This window comes from Vulpes lagopus, chromosome 3 (genome assembly GCF_018345385.1).
Source record: "Vulpes lagopus strain Blue_001 chromosome 3, ASM1834538v1, whole genome shotgun sequence".
Classification (NCBI taxonomy): domain Eukaryota; kingdom Metazoa; phylum Chordata; class Mammalia; order Carnivora; family Canidae; genus Vulpes; species Vulpes lagopus.
This window is the reverse complement of record NC_054826.1, coordinates 53,955,289-53,976,328: the sequence shown is the minus strand read 5'-3', so window position 1 is coordinate 53,976,328 and position 21,040 is coordinate 53,955,289. Positions and strand designations below refer to the sequence as shown.

General features: G+C 58.1%; 1 protein-coding gene across 4 annotated transcripts in view; it reads left to right on the top strand.

The window, feature by feature from the left end:
• The window catches only part of LDB3 (LIM domain binding 3), a 66,862-nt gene extending 45,822 nt beyond the window's left edge, over positions 1-21,040 (top strand). For 2 of the 4 annotated variants that reach the window (XM_041747261.1, XM_041747260.1), the window contains 6 exons: positions 665-807; positions 6,917-7,271; positions 8,206-8,386; positions 8,919-9,039; positions 14,329-14,444; positions 20,036-21,033. In XM_041747261.1, coding sequence (XP_041603195.1) covers positions 665-807; positions 6,917-7,271; positions 8,206-8,386; positions 8,919-9,039; positions 14,329-14,444; positions 20,036-20,125 — 1,006 coding nt within the window. In that variant the 3' untranslated portion in view covers positions 20,126-21,033. Of the gene's footprint in view, positions 1-664; positions 808-6,916; positions 7,272-8,205; positions 8,387-8,918; positions 9,040-14,328; positions 14,445-20,035 lie in introns of all 4 variants that reach the window. The other 2 variants (XM_041747264.1, XM_041747259.1) reach the window with 2 other exon arrangements.

Sequence of the window (21,040 nt, the reverse complement as noted above, 5' to 3'; positions counted from 1 at the left end):
CCCAGCCCTGAGATCCCATGGTTCCTGGGTCATAAGGGGCAAGAGGCTGCTCAGAGCCTTTGGCCGCCAACTCCGTGGGAAGAGGCCAACAGGAACTCTGCAGAGAAGCCTCTGCATGTACTTGTGTGTGTGTGTTGGGGATGGGGGTCCCCGGCTTCCCAGGAGCCCTCCCTGGAGCACCCAGACCTGAGGCCTGCTGGCTCCCTCCAGCAACAGCAGGAAGGGGAATGGGGGGGTCAGCGGCTGTGCCCCAGAAGGTCCAAAGGCTCAGGGATGGGGGCAGCTACCCCCTTCTGCCCCCCTCGCCCGCTCCTGCTCGGCCCAGCCCCACCTGACTCCCCAGGGAGTCAGGGGCTTCCTCCATATGTCACACACACCCCCCCCCCCCCCCCCCCGCCCCGTGTGGCTGGTGACTCCTCCCCAGGTGGCGGCACCAGCAGGGGGCTGTATGTTCTAACCAGACTCGCAAGCAGCTCCTCCAAGGAGCTCCTCCAAGGCCACCAGGGTCTTTCTTTCACGATCTCGGGTAGCTCCCCAGTGACCTCTGTCAGGCTTCCTCCTCGCAGGGGCTCCTGAAGATGGAGGAGCTAGGCCAGGGCTGCAGGCCCCAGGGCCTGGGTGGGGCTGTCCTTCTGGCTGCTAACTCCTCCCCCCTTGGTTCCAGGCCCCAGGCCTCTGCCTACAGCCCGGCCAAGGCGACCTCTCCGGCACCCGCCTCTCATACATACAGTGAGGCCTCAGCTGCCCCTGCGCCCAAGCCCCGGGTTGTCACCACCGCCAGCATCCGGCCTTCTGTCTACCAGCCAGGTGAGAGGCAGAAGAGAGGGGAGGCCGTGCGGTCAGGCTGGACGTGGCTGCTCGGCCACATCCCAGAGCGTTTGTGGCCACAGGCGCCCTGCTAATGAGACTCCGAGCCGCCCCACCCACCCACCCCTGCCCCCAGTGTGGGCCAGAGTCCTGTGGAGCCTGCCTCTGGTCCTGGGGAGGAGGTGGCAGCCAGGGACGGAGCCGCCCAGCTCTAGGACGGTAGGGTTCCTGGTTGGGCATCTCCAGGCTCAAGATGAAGGACGCCAGGGTTCAGGGCAGGAGCTAGCTCCTCCAGGAGTGTGGGGCGGGCGAGAGCTGCAAGGTGCAGCTGCAGGTGCAGTGAAAATGCTGCGGGATTTGGCAGCCCTGATGCGCATCCCGCCTGGTGCTGGTTTCCTGCGCTGAGGCAGGGTGCTGGGGGCGCGGGGCGGGGGGGGGGGGGCAGGCGCCATCAGCAGCAGCGGTGACCAGCACAGGGCCAGCCGAGCTCACTCGGCTGTCGGCTCTGTTGCTCTGGTCCCTACTGCATCACTGCCCAGCCCCTCATAGGCGTGAGGACTCGGCCTGGAGCCCCTCTTTCCTAGGCACAGGCTGGCAGGCTCCCCAGAGCCCGAGGGCAATTCTAATGTGGCTTACACCCCCGCCCCCGTCCCCCGCAGCACAGCTGAGAGCCCTGTAGCTGGTATGTCCCTGGCTGGCGGGGGGCGTGCATGCCTGGCCTATGGGTGTGTCACAGGAGGGCTGTGGGCATCTCGGCCGCCGGGGACCCCACCGGCCCCTCCTTCCCAGGAAGGCAGGGAGGGCTGCGGCGGGTTTTCTTCCCTGTACGCCCCGCACCCGACCCAGGCCTAGAACTCGGCCTGCTCAGCACAGGTCGTGAGTGAAGGTATAAATGAGTGTGTGGATGCGGGCAAGGAACCCACGTCGGGGGGGAAGGAGTGGCACGAGGAGAGGCTGTGAACCGTGCCCTCTGGCGGCCAAACACACGGGCCGTGGTCACAAGGGCTCCCAGGGCGACCCTGGTACGAGTTCCATGGGTGGCTGAGATAGGATTTGAGGTGCGCGCACACTTCTCGTGGAGAGCATTACACTTTCTCTTAGGGCCACCCTGAATACAAGGGCACGGTGGTGTCTTCCTCCTGCAGTAGTGTTCCCACTGTTCTCCGCCCCCTCCCAAATTATTACACACGCACTCTGCTTACCTATGGTAACAGTGGTGGGGTGAGGACGCTGATGACTCGTTTGGGGAAGAATGGGGACAGGGACGGGGCTTCTCTGTGTCTTGCAAGAGAGGGAGAGTTGATCAAGAAGTGATGAGGTAAAGGAAACAGCAGAGGCAGACGGGAGTTCTTAGGGACAATGAGAGACCTCAGGGGAGCTGGAGAGCTGATGTGGGGGGCAGCTGGGGACTGGGCAGCAAGGGCCTCAACTGTGGATAGCTTGCCTGGGTGTTTGCGGGGGGCCGCGGGGGCCCTCACCCAGAAGGCAGGGTGGAGGGGCCACTTCAGCATCACACCGGCTCCTGAGTGGGCCTCACACCCACACCCACCCGGGCGGAGCACCTCATCCCCGCCGCCTGAATTCCCTGCTCTGGAAAAATGGGCAGGAAGCTATGTAGACCTCGTGTTCTGGGGATGAAATGAAGCATGCGGCCCAGCACCTGGCACCCGGGAGGTGTCCTCCCCTGTCCTTGGGGAGGCAGGGACTCCGAGTTCTGAGGTTCCAAATCCACAGGATTAGGGAGCAATTCGGAGCTGGCTGTGATGGGGGACAATCTCCCAGGGATCCAGGGAGCCGGAGGACACGGCTGCCCTTTGAGGCTGGGGCCAGGGGACAGAGGGTGGAGAGGAGTTCAGGTGAGCCCAGTGGGTGCAGGTGAGGTTGCGGCCCCCAGCCCGGGTGCAGGTGAGGCTCTGCACACACACACCCCGGTGCAGGTGAGGCTCTGCACACACACACACCCCGTGCAAGTGAGGCTCTGCACCCCCCCCCCCAGGTGCAGGTGAGGCTCTGCACACACACACACACACACACACACCCATGCAGGTGAGGCTGCGCCCCCCCCCCTGCAGGTGAGGCTCTGCACCCCCCCCCCCGTGCAGGTGAGGCTCTGCATCCCCCCCGCCGGCCCCCCGCCCGCGCAGGAGCAGGAGCGTTTCGGGGCGCGGCTCCCCGCGCAGGCGAGGCCTCCGGGACACCTTGGGGCGGCCCCGGGCGCGGGCTGTCGGCGGCGGATCCGCCAGGGGGCGGCAGGGCTCCGAAGACGCGCGGCCCGCGCAGCCCCAGCTCCCCGGGCCGGGCGCAGGCGGCCCCTCCCTCCGCGGCTCCCGGGCCGCGCAGACGTGAACTCACGCCCGCCCGCGGGGGAGGAGGCGCCCGGCCGCCGCCCCTGTCCCCTGTCCCGAGAGCCCGGCGGCTGGCAGGCGGCCCGGGGAGACGCGGGGACGCGGGCCGGGCCGCTCCCGCCCTCCGCCGACCCCGCCGGCCTCCTCCGCGCCTGCGCGGCGCCCGGCGGAGCACCTGGGGCGCGGGAGTAGGGGGAGGGGCGGGGGGAGGGGCGGGGGGAGGGGCAGGCCCGACCTGGAAGGAGTCGGAAATCACCTTGTTTAATTACACATCCCCGCGGCCCCCGAGTGCGATAGGGGCCTTTTGAACTTGCCAATTAGAGATGGACCCGCACCTTCTAATTTAGCCGGGCCTCAGCCCGTCGGGTAGAAATAGCAACAGCCCCGGCCCGGAGATGGGAGGTGGGAGATGATGGGAGGTGGGATGCGGAGCGGCTGCTGGCGCGGGCAGGGGCGGGAAGGGCGCGGAGGGCGCGGAGGCCACGGTGGGGGGGGGGGGGGGCTGCTCCGGCCCTACCCTCCTCCGGCCCTACCCGCAGCCCGGCGGGGGCCCAGGACCCTAGCGCGGCCCAGCAGGACCCAAGGCCCCTACCCGCAGCCCCAGCAGGACCCAAGGCCCCTAGCACAGCCCAGCGGGACCCGAGGTCCCTAGTGCGGCCCAGCACAGCCCGAGGACTCTACCTGCAGCCCAGCAGGACCCGAGGTCCCTAGTGCGGCCCAGCACAGCCCGAGGACTCTACCTGCAGCCCAGCAGGACCCGAGGTCCCTAGTGCGGCCCAGCACAGCCCGAGGACTCTACCTGCAGCCCAGCAGGACCCGAGGTCTCTACCCGCAGCCCCAGCAGGACCCAAGGCCCCTAGCACAGCCCAGCGGGACCCGAGGTCCCTAGCGCTGCCCCAGCAGGGCCCAAGTCCGCAGGCCTCCAACCCGCCGAGCCCTGGGGGGGGCGGGGTGCAGACCAGGCTGGCCCAGGGAGCCCAGAAGGCCTTCCGGAGGGGGCGGACAGTCTGCCCTGCGGAGGGAACAGGCTCGCGTTGCTGGAGGGAAGCAGGAAAGTGGGCAAGGGCCCGATTTGGAAGGGGCACGCTTGGCCTGTTCCGCGGTTAAGCAGGACATCGGAGCCCCAAACCTTGTGGTGTCACCCAGGCTCCTCACCCAGCTCCGCTCCTCCGGCTGCAGAACGGGATGGAAAGCACCCCGGGCCTCACCGGTCGCAGCAAGCATTGCGTGCAGCGAGACCAGGTGGCCGCTGTGCTGATGAGGGCGGCAGCCCCAGTAAAAACAGATTTCCTGGTGAGCCACATTTTTAAGGGAAAAGGAAGCAGGTGAAAATAATGTTGACATTTATTTAACTCAGTATCTTTAAAGCATCATTTTAATATATGATCAATATAAAATAATTATTAATGAGGCATTTTGTAGCGTTACGCTAGCCAAACCCTGAAATCTGGTGTGTATTTTATGTTTGTAGCACGTCTCCATTTGGACTCGCCACATCTCAAGAGTTTACTGGCCACAGAGGGCTGTGCAGTGGCACAGGATTGGGGCTTTGTTCTTAATCCCTTTCCACCGAGATCCCCCACTTTACAAAGCAAAGGAGTGGGGGACAAAATCTTGCTTAGGACCCCATTATGTGTAAAAGAGAGGAATGAAGCCGCACTGAAATTCTACTAGATCAGCTATCCCCACAGCATCTCCCTGCTGGCATTCCCCTCATCACCCCTGCTGCTAGCACTTTGAGACCCCCTACTCTGGGTACTTGAGTGCTACACAAGGTTGTTAGGAAGCGTGTTGATGCTTCGACTTTAGGCCTCCCATATTTGCAGAGTGCATGCATCATGTCCTTCCAGGAGGTCCCTGCCACTCCCTTTGAGGCAGGCAGGGGCATCATGCTTCCTACCTCTGGCCACAGACTCAGTCCCAGGTTATCTGAGTTCAGGATGTCACATCTCCCATCCCCACCCCCAACACCCCTCAGTCTCCCTGGACCGGTTCCCTCAGGTGCCCATCAGGCAGTTAGATGAGCTCACAGTCCACCCAGGCCCAGAGACCCGGTGACCCAGAGTCACTGTCCTCACTAACGTGAAGTGATGCACTGTGCCAGGCACTGGGCTAAGCACTTTATATTCCTTGTCCCCTCGAATCCTTATGATAACCCCGCAAGGTACTAAGAATGATTAATGCCATTTTTAAAGAAGGACATTCTGGCCCAGAGAGGGTAAGGGACTTCCCCGAGGACACACAGCCAGGGCATAGTAGCACTGGGCCCCGACCTAGGGCTGTGCTGCGCAGATGCCAGTGGGTAGGATGTCCTCCAAGTCGGTCGTTACTCTTCAATGACATGGTGCGGCAAGATTTTCTGGAAATTAGACTCATCTTTACAGAGGCAGCTTGGGGCAAAGGAATGGTTTTGGAGACTCACTCTGCCATTTACTGGCTCTGTCTGTACCCCAGTGACCTCATGGTTCAGGAGACTAGCCCGGTGACCTGGTAGGAGCCCAGCCACTCCCTTAGTAAGTGGGAAGAAGATGGATTCCTCACAGACAGGGTGTGCCTTCCGAGGCCAGCATCGCTCCCAGGATGGCCCCAGTGCGGGGCCTGGAGGACTTACCCCTCCCGCTCCCCACCCACCCACCCACCATCCACCCACCCACAGCACTGGTTACCTGTGTTACCTCCCAGTCATCTGGGAGGAGAGCATTTGGCCACAGGCCACCCCAGGTGGTCAGGAGGGCCAGGTGGGAGAGACAGAGGCAGGGGGGACATGAGCCCCTGAGCAAGACCTTCCTTCCCAGCTGGACACCGACGGGTCTGTCTCAGCACCACTCGGCATATGCAGCCACAGGGGCAGGCTAGGGAATGGAGGGAGGCTGCCCCAACACGCTTCCCCAGGACGGCAGGTGAGGCTTCTGGAACCTCCCTGGCTGGAATGTGCGTGCAGGCTCCACGTGGGAGGAAGCAGAACCTCAAAGCCTGTGTTTTGAGGGCCCGGGCCTCGGAGGGCCTCGGGTGAGCAGCTGCAGTGCTCCTCTGTGTCGTCACCCCAAAAGAATTTTCAGCTCTGGGAAAGCTGCAGGAAGGGGTTCCAGAAGAGACGCAGCACATTGTCCTGTGCTCTGACTTCACGGTGATGTCCTCGCAGCTGCCCAGGCCTACTCTGTGCCCCCCAAAGCCATGTTGGGGAGCAGGGGCTCCCAGAGGCAGCCAGACAATCTGTGTCACCCCAGCCCCTGTGTGCAGGCTCCCTCTGAATGGTTCAGACCCCCCATCCTGATCAAACCAAGGTGAAATGCTCCCCCCAGTACAAATTGAGCTGATGATTAATGGCTAAACGTGAAACCTGAACCCGAAAATCCAACCGCCCCTTTGTCCCAAGGTCTGGACTAGGTCCCAGTTCAGCAAGTGCACGGGCCTGAGGCACTTCAAGTGTCCCGCCGCCGGTCAGAGTGCAACTGAGAGCACTTGGGGTCAAGGCCACGCTGCCCGGCTCCAGGCCCGGCCCAGCGGGGGGACCTAGGCGCGCTGGGCCCGCTCCCCGCCACCTGCAGGCCTCTGGTGGCGCCTCCGGAGACTTGACGTCCCTTCCCAGCCCATGCGGGCTCCCGGGTCCAGCACTGGGCGTCCGGAGGTTGAGGACTGCGTCCTCCACAAATACGGGGATTAGGCGGCAGGTCACAGGCCTCCGTTCCGGGGCCCTGGCCGGGGTGGGCGTGGGGGAAAGGAATTCCTGATGCGCTTTTCTTGGGCTGTTTTTGGCTTGGCAGTGCCCGCGGCGACCTACAGCCCCTCCCCAGGGCCCAGCTACAGCCCAGCTCCCTACACCCCCTCGCCGGCCCCGGGCCCGGGATACAGCCCCACGCCGTCCGCGGCCTACGGTGGCGGCCCCGTGGAGTCAGCCAGCCGTCCCCCATGGGTGGCGGATGACAGCTTCTCTCAGAAGTTTGCCCCTGGCAAGAGCAGCAGCTCGGCCAGCAGACAGACCCTGCCGCGAGGGGCCCCCGCCTACGGCCCCCCCGGGCCCCAAGTGTCCCCCCTGGCCAGGGGCATCGTGCAGCGGGCGGAGCGCTTCCCAGCCAGCAGCAGGACCCCGCTCTGCGGCCACTGCAACAACGTCATCAGGTATGGTCAGCTGTGCCCTGAGCCTGGGGGGGGGGGGGGGGGGGACACGAAGGCTGCCCGCTGGTGGCCTCAGCCTCCCCCGGCTCACCAGCTTGTCTGGCCCCGTTGGGGCTCCAGCTTCCACACCCGTGGGACACCCATGTCCCTGGGGAGTCAGGATGACTGCGTGAGGTAAGTGGGGGAAGCTCCCAGCAGGCTGCTGGGCGCCGGGTTCGGGGACCCCGGGTCTTGCTGTTGGTGGGTCTGGTGGGCATGCTGCAAGCCGGCGGGTGGTGCTGGCCTTGACCCAGCTTTCCCTTAGGGTTGACCCTGGGTCTTTCCCGGACAGGCCAGGGCCGCTCAGGCCTGAGGCGGGCAGCAGCCACCCTGGAAGGAAGCCCAGTCCTTTCACGGACGTAGAGAGTTCAGAAAAGTAAAACATAAAATGCAAAACGTCCCGTAGTCTCACTGCTCTGCTGCTAGGCTGGAGCCAGGCTGCCCAGGCTGTGCCCGGGGTCTGCAGCCTTGAACAGCTGGCCTCGCCTCTCTGTGCCTCAGCCTCCTTATCTGAAAGTGGGGACCACAGTCCTACCTGTTAGGGTTGTTGTGAGGCCTAAACAAGCTGGCAAAGGCGCGTTTCTTCTTAAGCCGCACGGGGCAGGGGAGCCCTCCTCGGTGGATCATCGGTCATCGGCTGTCCACTGAAGGACGGGGTACCCGTGCCTCCTGCCCCCCACCGGCAGATACCAGAGTCCCTCCCCGCTGTCTCTTTATTGTTATTGATGCTACGATGAATCTCGGTTTGCATAGAGCTTTTTCCGAACTTCACATTTGCTCATTAGAACGATCACAAAGTCAGGGTCATCGGGCCAAAGTCTGCACGCTGCTGGGGGTCCAGAATCTCTGGCCCCAGGCTTTCGGGGTGCCTGACAGATGCCATTCACCGCTCCCCCAGGGGCCCCTTTCTGGTAGCCATGGGCCGTTCCTGGCACCCGGAGGAGTTCAACTGCGCCTACTGCAAGACCTCCCTGGCGGACGTGTGCTTCGTGGAGGAGCAGAGCAACGTTTACTGCGAGCGCTGTTATGAGCAGTTCTTTGCTCCGATCTGCGCCAAGTGCAACACCAAAATCATGGGGGTAAGTGGGCGGCACCTCTCCCCCGACCCTTGTCTTTGCCCGTCCACCCCCTCCATGGGGCCCCATTGGGAAGCTAGGAGGAGGAGGTGGCTGACAGCGAGAGCCGCTTGCTGTCCTGGGCGGGGGGGGGGGGGGGGGGGGGTGTGTGCTGTGCCCCAGGAGCGCAGGGGCAGAGGTGACTGGGTGCCGGGGCCCTTGCTGCAAAGCAAGTAGTCCATTTACAGGCTGCCTTCGGTGACCCCGCCGTGCCCAGGTGGCCCGGCCCCCATTGGCAGCCGCTCCCTCTAGGCAAAGCTGGGAGAACCACAGCTTCCCTAACCGCCTCGAGGGTGCTTTGGTCACAGAACCTGGCCCCCAGCAAGCGCTACGCGAGTGTGAGCTCCCTGCCCTCCGGGCCTGGGCTCCGCACGTCCAGGGCCCCCTTCCCGGGCTCACCTGCCCTGCTCCCCGACGGGATGCGCCCGCGGAGGCCGAGGGCGCCCAGCTCCCGCTGCCCCCGGCCCTCCCAGCCTGAGCTGAGGCTCTCCCCCAGGAAGTGATGCACGCCCTGCGGCAGACTTGGCACACCACCTGCTTCGTCTGCGCAGCTTGCAAAAAGCCCTTCGGGAACAGCCTCTTCCACATGGAAGACGGGGAGCCCTACTGTGAGAAAGGTAGGACCGCGGTGCCTGGGGGAGGCCCCACGTGGGGGGGCGGCAGCACGGGGACCCCTGCCTGCACGCACTCCGGGGCACCCTTAGGAGGCTCCCAGCAGCCAAATCGGGCTTTGCTGGGCGGGGGCCAGGCCCGTAGCGCCACCTTCTTCATCTTCTCTCTCTTTTTTTGCACGCTCGATCTCCGTTCCCTTCTCTGCACCAAATATGTGGGTCACGCATTGGCATCTTGCAACCACCTGGGAAACCTTCCAGATGATTTTGATCTGGAGTTTGAAAAGGCTGTGGCTCTGGACTTTGTTTTAGGTTCTGTTCAGGCTCCACCTTGGGCTGTCTCTGTGACCCTGGACGAGTTACTCAGCTTGTCTGAGCCTTACTGCCCGCATCTGTACAAAGGGGCCTGTGAAACACCTGCCCCACGTGGCGTGGTGAGAACTAACCCCAGGAAGTGGGCAACCCTCAAGCAGGAGCCCGTGAAAATCCCTTTCCCTGCTCCTCCGATGTTCCTTCAGAGTCTCGTAATCTCCCTGCCTGAATTCAGAGTTTCTATGTTCCCCAAAATGCTACATTTTACCTTAAAACTTGGAATAAGTTATTGTAGAGGGAGCACTCCATTAGAGAATTAGCTGTCCTGGCTGATGAGCCACTTTCTCATTTATTTATTCATTTATTCATAGACGGCCTATTTTTTTTTTAAGACTTATTTATTTATTTTGGAGAGAAAGAGCGCCTGAGTCGGGGGTGGGGTGGGGAAGGGGCAGGAGCAGGGGGAGAGAGAGAGAAAAGCAGACTCCCCCGGGGGAGCTGGACACCAGGCTTGATGGCACTATTCTGAGATTATGACCTGCGCCGAAATCCAGAGTCAGGAGCTCAACCGACTGGGCCGCCCAGGCGCCCCTTAGACTGCCTCTCTCGGAAGAGGATGCGAGGCTGATTCCAGCAGAGGTGCCTAGACATGGAGTTAAGACGATCGAACTAAAAAATCAGCACCAAGTAAAAGAGGGAGAAGCCAGCGTGCTGCTGCTGAAGGGAAACAGAGCAACGGCGCCTGCGCAGCAAAGCTGAGGGCAGAAAGAAACACAGGGAGTTCGCAGACTTGAGAGTCAGGAGGGAGAGAACACCGCAGCCCCTCCAGGGGGCAAGCAGAGCAGCAACACTATTCTCCCCTGGCAACAGATTGTAGGACAAAAAGCTTCTTGGCTGAGATCTCTTTGTAGGTCTCACCCATTGAATGACTTAGCTACTTGGTCACTCAGTGCCTCAGTTTCCATATCTGTAAAAGGGAGAACATAAGAATGTCTTTTCCCTTATTGGGAGTGTGTGGTGATAATTGTTAGATAATTAGTAGATAATTAGTAGCTGTGTCGTCATGCCAGTACAGACTCTGTTACTGGGGCACCTGGGCGGCTCAGTCAGTTAAGCATCCGACTCTTGGTTTCAGCTCAGGTCGTGATCTCAGGGTCATGGGATGGAGCCTCATGTTGGGCTCCGCGCTCAGTGCACAGTCTGCTTGGGATTCTCTCTCTCTCCCCCTTCCTTTGCCCCTCCTCCCTGCTCATGCTCTTTCTCTAAATAAATAAATAAATAAGACCTTTTAAAAAACCCACAAAAACCTGGATTGCTATTATTAATTGACTAAAAGCATTACAACTTCTAGAATTCGTGTCTGAGGCTTGCAGAAGAATGATAGATTTCTACTATGATCACTGCCCCTCTCCATAGTAACACCCGCCCCCCCCCCAATCTGATGGACGTTTTGGTTGCTTCACTTCTGGGCTATCGTGAATAATGCTGCTGTGAACTGCTTGCAGTTCTTTGGGGGTATATGCCACAAGGTAAGATTGCTGGGTCACATGGTATTTCTATTTTTGAGTTTTTCAGGAACCTCCATACTATGCTCATAACAGCCTCACACCATTTTACGATCCTACCAACCATGCACGGGGTTCCGATTTTGCTCCATCTTTGCCTACACTTGCTATTTTACTGGGTTTTTGATAGCAGCCATCCTAATGAGGGTGAGGTGGTGTCTTGTTGTGGTACCTTGTCATCATTTTTATCAACAACTTGGAAGAAAAGACAGAAGGGAGAATGCCAGAATGATAGGATCTAGACTCAAAAAGATTTTGTCAACTGCCACGATGAGCTGACACTGTCACATATGATCCCTTGTGCATGAATGAGAGAGCTAGGAAGGTCAGCCCCCCTCACGGATGGGCCTGTCCCTGAGCAGCACCCAGACCTGATGGGGCATCATGGTCACCTGGGAAGCTTTAAAGTATAGAAGGTCAATTCCCAGACCTACAGATGCAGAATTTCATCACCCTCCTACCTCCACCCAGATGATTCTATACTCAGTTAAGTTTGAGAATCAAAGTATGATCCCAAGACCAGCGGTATCAGGATCACAGAAATGCAGATCTTTGGGCCCCACCCCAGATCTGCTGAATCAGAAACTCTGAGGAGTGGGGCCCAGCAATCTGTGTTTTAGTGAACCCTTGGAGTGATCCTAACGTTGGAGAACCACCGCTCTCGGAAAGCACTAAGCCCTTTTTCAACAGAGAGAGCACCTGTGATTTGATGGATGGAAACCCTTTTACAATAGCAATAAAATCCATTAACTACAGGGTATGAATTCAACTTGGGGCATAAGTGAGTTAGTCAAAGAAAATTACAAAGACCGAATAGGAGAAATAAAGAAATAAATACATGAGGAACTAGATTTTGCTCATGGTGGGGAAGCCACAGGCACAAACTTAATTCCAATTATATTCTCAGATTTTTTAGGGGGTGGGGTAAATGATGAAATATGTGACCTTTAAAAAAAAATTTTTAGGATCAAGACCTGTGCTACCAGATTTTAAAGCAAAGTGACAGTTCTCCAGACCATACGGAATCAAGTACAAGGCAGAAAAACCTATCGGCAGGCAAGACTGGACGTTCCATTGTAAGAGCTTTACTATTAGGCTGCACAACGAGAGAAGGAATCATTAATAAGGTTTCCCGAATCATTTATTTGTCCATTCATCACGTGTCCGTCAAATGTGTGCCAGTTACTGTGAAAGACGCTGAGCATTAGGAGTGGGTCTCTGCCCTCAAAAACCTCAAGCGGATACCTTATCCTGCGATATGCTGGCCCATAAATGGATAGTCAAGAGATAATGATTGAATGAATGAACGAATCTGGTGAGAAGGCAGGGAAACCCCAGAGAAGCCCTCAGGAAGGCCAGCTCAGCCGTCCTGGGTGGGGTGGGGGACGAGGACTTTCTGGAAGCAAGACCTGGCCCAAAGGGCTGGGAGATCCAGGTAGGCAAGGCAGGGAGGGCTTTCCAGGCCCGGGCCTGGTTCCTGCATAGGCCTGAGGTAGAGGAGAGAGCCCAGGGCACCTGGGCCCGGAGTGAGGCTCGAGAAGGCCGAGGAGGGGCGCGGGGCTCCACCCCCACGGAGATGGGGCAGGCCGGGGCCCCGCTTCTCACCCATGCTGGCTCCTGCAGAGCACAGAGGAGTCGTAAACCTGCTCTGACTTTGTGACAGCATTTGCACGTGGCAAATGCCAGTCAGACATGGACCGGGAAACCATGCATCGGGAAAAGTAGGCGAGAGATGGAAGGTATCAGAGCTCAAAGGCAGACAGAGAGCTAGAGACCATGGGAAGTCCTGGAAAGAGGAGAGACCTCGGCCCCATATGAAGTCCTGGAAAGAGGAGGGAGCTGGCCCCGTGCTGCCCGTGGGATAGAACCTCTGCGGCCAGTTGCCTCGTCTGTAAAATGGGAATAATGCATCTTTGCACAGTGAAGATGAAACGGGAAACCTAGAAAAGCATTAGTATGGGGCTGGGGCCGAGTAGGCCCCGGAACCACGTTTCTTCCCCTTCTTTCGTCATTTATAAAGACATTCACAGTAAGAGCCACGTTTTTGAGTCCTGTGCCAAGTCCCTCCACATACGTGACCTTCCCGAGCCCGCACAGCAAGCCCACGGCTCAGGGCCCGGGGACCCGAGTACCGCTTCGTGCTCCCGTTCTGCAGACGCCGAAACAGGCGCTGAGGTTAGGCAACTCCCCCTGGAAGGACCGGTTCCTGAACAGAGCCAGGACTTGAGCTCAGAGCTTTGGTTCTTCAGAACCCAAACCCACCGTCCCCGTGGCACACTGCCTCTTGGCTCGCGGGCAGGGGTGGCGAGCGCACACGCCGCCCACAGGAGGTTGGAGCAGAGACGGGAAGCCGTAAGGGGAGGACATGGGCGGCAGAGCCAAGGAGAGGTGAGGGCACCTGGAGGGGAATGAAGGCTTTGTGAGAGGCGTCCGGCTGCTCCGAAGGAATCTGGAAGGTTCTGCACCGAGTGGTCGGCCGCTTGCCCCCGGGCCCAGAGAACACAGCCCTTGCATTGGAGTTGGGACCCGGCCCACCGCATCTCAGCTCCGTGACTCTGGCAAGCCTCGGCTTCCTCATCCACAAGACAAAACAGAAAAACAATGAAAGTTCAATGTCTGAGGGACTTTTTTAGAAGATTAAGTTCATTCATGGGCTTGTTGACTCACTGGTTCATCCATTCACGCTCTCGGGCCGTATGTGTCGGGTACTGACTTGTGTGCCAGGCACCGTGTCGAGGGTGGGAAGAAAACTAGGACTGACTAACCCACGGATCAGGACATCGAGATGCCGGTGGAGGAGGCTATGTGTGCGGGAACGCTTGGCGAACTGTAGAGCATCATACAAACAGTACTTGGTACTGTTACCGCTTCGGTGATGTGGGGCGGGGAGGCACGTCTTCACGCAGTAGCTCAAATATTGTTTCCAGGAGCGGAAGTTTGTTATTAACCCAAATGCCCAATGACCAAAGAACCGCTAGGCAAAGAACATACTGTCTAACAGCTAAAAATGTTAAGGGCTCTCCTTCTTCCAAATTAAGCATAGCTATCGGGAAACATCTTTTTTTTTTTTTCTTTTTTGGGGGGATTGGTCTGTTTGGGTGACAGAGAAAAGAGGAGAAAATCACCCTGTAGAAAGTTAATGAGAGATCTGGAAAGTGTTTGCAAATCAAACCAGCACAGAGTAGCAACTAAGCGTGAATCCATACGACCCCAGGGCCAATTATTGCAAGGAAAAGAACACAGCCCTGTAGCTGAGCATTTTGTCTGCATGATGACGAGGAACCAAGCAGGTCCCACACGCTACCCCAGCTCGGTGACCCGGGGGGCTGCGTCATTGCTGTGGCAGCGGGTCAGCGTGGCCAGCATGCTTCTCCCAGCCTGCCCGGAGGCCCGGTCCTCACTCTGCCTTTCATTTCAGACTACGTCAACCTGTTCAGCACCAAGTGTCATGGCTGTGATTTCCCTGTGGAGGCCGGCGACAAGTTCATCGAAGCCCTGGGGCATACCTGGCACGACACCTGCTTCATCTGCGCAGTATGTGTTTGGCCGGGGTTCTCACTCTCCGAGGAGGGGCAGGAGGGGCCTAGTGGGGCCGCGCGGTCAGCTCTCCACATCCTTTCAGTGTGACATTCTGATATTCTGATGGTTTTTAAGAGCCGGCAGGTACCGTGGCGCCTCCGTACGTCACAGTCTAGCGGAGTTTTATTACTGATAGTTACTTAGGAACCAACGTGGCCTTGTGGCTCCCCATTCCATTAAGGAAAACAGGGTGTCCTCTCAGGATCTTCAAGCCAGCAGCTTCCTCACCAGCATGGCCCTCATAGTTGGAAGCAGCAAATGATGCTTGGGTCAGAGCCAAGCAGGCTGGTTTCCTAGCAGTTGCTGTGGATATGATGAAGCGATTCGAGCATTTTTCCCCCAGATTTTCACCCTGAAACACTGGATTGGAGCCTGTTGACTCATTCTATGAAAAGCTGAGAGAAGGCTCCTTTGATAGAACCTGCATCCCTTTATTTTCCTAAGTAGTGTGAGTTCCTGACATGACAGGCAGCTGCCTTGACATGGGCCCAGGATGAACTCTTACCCATGTGCCGTCAAGGTCTACTCAACGGCCGGGTCATTTCCCCGTGAGATGCATTTCCCTGCGAGGGGTGGGGTTGGAGAGGGGACACGGAAGTCAGTTCACTGACGTGGAGACTCTGCTTAGATCCGAGAATTATTCCTCCCTGGGAAAGGCCTGTAATGTGAGTCTGCGATCGGTTGGACTTTACTTGGGAAAACCAGCGAGCTGCGATGACGACTGTCCTGTTTGTTTTAGCAGAGCTGCTCGAGGTGAAGTGTGGCAATGTCTAAGGCATCCACGTGGTTTAGACCGGACAATTTTATAGACTTCCGGTAGAGGACCACCCTCGCCAGAAAGTCTGCTGCACTCCGGGCTCCACGCTACAGCCACACTCCACCTTTTAGGGGGTGATGGGGTGGGTGCCCCGTGTTGACTCCAAGCCTTCACTTGCCAGGGCTGGGGTTACACGACCACAGCCTGATGGCTTCAGCGACTAAACGCTGCTGCTCTCAGTGGTTCTGGAGGCTGGAAGTCCAGCTTCGGGTGTCGGCAGGGCCTAGGTTCCAGCCGTTGCCAGCAGTCCTCATGTTCCTTGAGTCACAGCCGCAGGACCCCAGTCTCTGGCCCCGGGGTCACCCGGCAGCCTGCCCGCTGCGCGTGTGTCCTTACGCGGCGTTCTCCGTGCGTCCGTCTCTATATGCTTCTCCTCTTATAAGGACGCTGGTCGTGTTGGATTAAGGGCTCATCTTACTTAACTCACAGCTTAATTATATCTGCAAAGATCCTGCTTCTGGATAAGGTCACCGGTGTGTCCCCGTGCTGAGTCGATTGACAGTCCCGGGAGTCAGGACTTCAGCATGTGAATTTGGGGGAGGAAACAACACAATTCAGTCAAAACACTCTGATTTTCCAGCTTTTGGAAAATTTGTTTCTAATGGCCTTTTAGGGTCCTTTACCTACATCAGGCCCTCCCCACCGAAGAGGAACAACAATGTTAATTTACGGACTTTAAAAAAAAAAAAATTACGAGCTTTTGGGTTGCCCCTACAGAGCCGCGGCTCAGCGAGGCCCACAGGGCCCTCCGACCCCTACGTTCAAGCCGCGGCTTGTCTGAGGCTAAGACACCGCCTGCAAGCCTGGTGGCCCAACTTCTAGAAGGATCCAAGAGACTTTGGAGAAGGTCCAGGGCAGGCCGTGGCACAGAAGGTCTGTGCTCTCAGGGCAGGCTGATGTCACATGCAGAAGGCACCATGGCAAAGGGTGAGCCTGAGGCTGCTCCCTTGAGCCACTGAGTCTGGCTGAGCTTGACAGTGGCACAAACCCCAGAGAGAAACCAGAAGGAGCAGGAGAGCATAGGGTTGTTCAGGCCACGATTACAAGCAAGTTCCAGTAAAGGCCTGAGAGACCCGTCGCGCTGCCAAAGGGTCTACCCGGGAAGCCAGGCAGATCCTGTCCTTTGGAGACTCAGCCTGGTGAATCCTGCGTCTTCCACCAGGATGGGCCTCTGGGCCACTCACTGCCCTGCTGAGATGTACCGAAGAGGAACATGGTTTTGGTTTTGATTTTTGGAAGGCAATCTTTTGATGGCAAAACTCTGAGGATTATTTTGGGGGGGGGGCAAGGGGAGTCCTTTTCCATCACTTTATATTTCTAACTCATCTTTGATGAACATATGTTTTCTTATAACTAAAACAAACAGACTTAGGAAGATCAAAACTGGCTCTTCCAGCTGATAAGCTGTTTTTCCATCAGTCAGATCTCAGGAGAGCAGATAACTTGAGGCTACTTCAATTTACCAAATATTGCTTGAGTTTGGGGAAATACAAATCTCCACCTTCAAGGAGTTTGGATCTTGAAAGGAAAACAAAGTTGGCACATACAAGCAATTACAGAACAAGACAGCCCCTCCAAAGCCTCAGGCATATAAAATGATGGCTGAGATGGGGCCCCTGGGGGCTCGGTCAGTTCAGCGTCCGACTCTTGATTTCGGCTCAGCTCACGATTTCAGGGTTGCAAGATTGAGCCTCGCATGAGGCTCTGTGCTGAGCCTGGAGCCTGCTGAAGATTCTTTCTCCCTCTCCCTCTCCCCTTCCCTGCTCACCCTCTCTCTCTCTCTGTCCTTCTCTCTCAATAAGAAAAACAACAATAAAAGTAAAAAAATAAAATGATGGCTGAGAAGGGCTGTGTCAAGTGGGGTGAGGGATTAAGCTCCTGCCTGGCTTTGGAACTTGAGTTCCAACGGAAGGGATGTGGGGCCCATCTCAGCGGGTCAGAGGTGTCTTCCTGGGGCTCCTCTCTTCCCGGGAGTCTTCCCGGCCTCCAGCCCATCCCCACTGGTGTGGGCATCGGGGAGGAGGGCAGCGGAGGACCTGCAGGCGGTGCCACAGGCCGCGACCGCTGCTCTGTTTCGTTGCCTTCCAACACTGGCCATGACCACTACTCCTTCCTACCAGGTCCTGATGTCACTAGACCACAGAGCCCGCGGGTTGGACCTTCTGCTGAGTAGTTTGGGGGTCTCCACTAGGAAGCCACCGTGCATCCCCCAGTCTCCCAGCCCAGGACACTGAGCCGGACCTTTCTATGATGTTTTCTGCCCTCAGCTCCATCTTATCAATGGGCCACCCCCAAGGCTCTGGCCCGTCCTCCCTTCTTGGTCTTTAGCCTCCCGGTAGCTCTCCAGCTCACCCCAGAGGTCTCACAAGTGGGCAGCCTTGTCCCAGACAAGGTGGGGTCTCGCAGCCGAGCCCCAGATGTCCTCAGGCAGCTCCTTGATGACTGGCTCCAGAGCCGCCTGTCTCCATCTGGCCCATCCTCACGGTCGGACCTTGGGCTCAACTTCATGTTTCCACCAGCAGCTTGAAGCCCACGAGAGCCTGGTTACACTCAACATCACCGCGCCCACCTGCGATGCTTTCAGCCACTTCTGTGTTTTAAAGATTTTATTTCTTTATTTGAGAGAGAGAGAGAGAGAGAGAGAGCGCACAGGAGCAGGGATGGGGGAGGACGAGGAGGAGCTCCTCCCTGCTGAGCGAGGAGCCTGATGTGGGACTTGATCCCTGGGCCCCAAGATCCCGACCTGAGCCAAAGGCAGACACCTAACTGACCAGGCCACCCAGGCGCCGCTCAGTCACTTGTTTTAGGTCATTGGTTTCCAGGGCCCGTCGGCTGTCCTGAGTAATCCCAGGCATAACATTCTCACTGGCTCAGGGGCCCACTATGGCACCACTTTTCTTTCCAGCTGTCTCGGAGCCGTCACACGTGCAGACCTGAGATCCTCTCAAGAGGCTGATTTGTCTATCCTCGTGCCTCTGTATGTGAGAACTCTCCCTGCCGCCTCTTTCAAAGAGGGGAGGAGGGACAGAGGGAGAGGGAGAGAGAATCTTTTTTTTCTTCTTCTTTTTTTTAATCTATTTATTCATGAGAGACACACAGAGAGAGGCAGAGACCCAGGCAGAGGGAGGAGACTCCCTTCAGGGAGCCTGATGCGGGACTCGATCCTGGGAACCTGGGGTCACGCCCTGAGCCCAAGGGCATACGCTGAGCCACAAGAGCGGCCCTTCCTGCACCTGTTCTGATGTCAGTGTCTGGGATGTGGTCCCCAGCTGTGCTCCCTGTTTGGTGTATTCCGTGTCCTCTATGACACTGGGCCGCATCCCAGCCACTGTGACTTCCCAGTGGACGCCGACACCTTGGCCTATCCCGCACCCAGGGCTGGCCTACACACCCGTAGTCCAGCAAACGTGGTGGGCTACCTCCGTGCACGTCCGTACGCCCAGAACAATTTCAAGTAAGTGTAGCCCCTCTTGCTGGGGGGCATGGGGAAATCGAGCTGGAGCTGGAGACCCAGCTCCCCAACTTGCCTGGTCTGCGGCTTCAGCGAGACACTTGGCTCTCGGAGCTGCAGTTTTCAGTTGTGAGATGGGGGAAAGTCATACCTTCCCATACGTCTTCGTGAGAATTAATGGGATCATGCAGACAGAGGGTCTGGCCTCCCGCCTGACCTGCCGTAACCTCAACAAATATTACTTGGTTTTCTTCTTTCTGTGATGTCGCCATCTTCAAACTGCCCTCATATGTTGTCATCACGGGGACATATAACTTTGCCTCTTCGTTTCCTGTAGTATCTCCTCGCATGCCATTTCCCATGTTGGACTGACCTTTCCCGTGACCGCATCCCACTGGACAACGTACGGAGGGAATTTACGTCGTCCTCTCCCTGCAGAGAGACGTTTTAGTGGTTTTCGGTTTTGCGCTTGAGCCTACCTTGTCCCATGCAGTAGGTTTGGCAAGATAAACCCCTCCTGTGCGGTAGGGCTCCCTCGGGCTGCCTCATCCCCCGCAGGAGATTGGGGCGATTCCCTGGGCTGTGTCCCTAGCAGGGCGCAAGGAGGCCTGACCCTCTTGGCATTGTTTACTGTTGCTTGTATTTTTTTTTTTCTCTTTTACTTTGGCTGCGGTTTTGTAACATTAAAGGTAACAAAAGATTGAGGGTTTTTGTTTGTTTGATTTTGTTAGATTAACAGGTACCCAGTGGTCTCTCACGGAGATTTTGATTTATTTTTCCTTTAATTATTAGTGAGGATAATTTTTTCTGATGGGTTTGTTCATTTACTCACGGTATTTTTTTTTTTTTTTTTTGGATGTTAATCGCCTCTGCGGGTAGTGACTCACGAGTTTGTATTGGTTTCTTGTACCTTTTGGAGAGCATCGATGGATCATCTTCATCTTTTGTATTTTGTGTATTCCATTTAATTTCATTTGAATTTAGTTCCCAGCTCCTCTTTGGAAGTCTTAAATTTTTTGTAGTTCGACCCTCTACTCTGCTTAAGGCATTAAGACTTTGGAGTGGTGAGGGGCGCCTGGGGGGCTCAGCGGGGGAGCATCTGCCATCCGCTCCAGTCGTGACTGCCTGGGGTCCCCGCAGGGAGCCTGCTCCTCCCCCTGCCTGTGTCCCTGCCTCTCTCTGTGTCTCTCAGGAATAAATAAACACAATCTAAAGAAAGCCCGCCAGGGCTTGGGGCGGGGAGAGGTAGGCCGTGCCTCATGCCACGCTCTCTCGCAGGTGTGCCATGTGAATCTGGAGGGACAGCCGTTCTACTCCAAGAAGGACAAGCCCCTGTGCAAGAAGCACGCGCACTCCATCAACGTGTAGGGAGCCCGGAGCGCCTGACGCCGACAGGCCGGCCGCCTGCTGCTGGCGACAGAGGAGCAAGGAGGCTGGTGTTTCTGGGGGTAAAGGGGGAGACAGGAAGCTACTGAGCCCTTTGAAGTAAGATTTTAGTCCTTCTTCTGCACGCAGAGTGCGTACTTGCATAGCTGAGTCTAGAAGCCAAACGAAGATGCCTGACCGAGTTCCAGGGAGTCCGCGGCTGCAGCTGTAGGTCCCCACTGGGCTGGGGCAGGCTTCGAGGACTGCAGGGACACTCGATGGTCACCCTGCGGGGCACCGCGCTCCCGGGCGGGGGAGCCAACCCGAGGCCACTGCAGGCCACCCCCCCCAAGGCCGCCACCGCAGGGCCATCCCCGCAGGCCACCCCCGCAAGGCCGCCACTGCAGGGCCACCCGCCCGTTGGCTATATTTAGAGCCAAGGCTGAGGGTGGCTCTCGGCGCCTAAAAAGGAAGCATGTTCCTCGTCAGTCCCTTGTCCCTCCGGAGGGAGACCTCAGGCAGGGCTGGGGCCCAGCAGGTGTCCCCGGGGGCGGGGAGGGGGGCCGGGGAGGGGGCTGGGGGGCTGCCACCCACACCCCACACAGCCTGGGCCCTGCGCCACTGCACTTCCGTCTCCCACATCCCGTGTCCCTGGAAGGCTTAGCTCCTTCCTGACGTGCGCGGGGAGGTGGAGCTGCGCTTCTCCAGTTTTGCTTTGCTGCCTGAGAGGAGATCTCAAGGCGACTCGGCGGGCGTCTTGCCTCCCGTGGGGCCGCGCTCCTACTGCGCCCCCAGCCCTGGGCTGCCCTTCCCTCCCCCCCCCAACCCCCCCCCCCCCGCCCGCCCTCCAGCCCCCACCCCGCGCCCTCCAGCCGCCCCGTGCCCTCCAGCACCCCGCCCTCCAGCCCCACCCCCCTG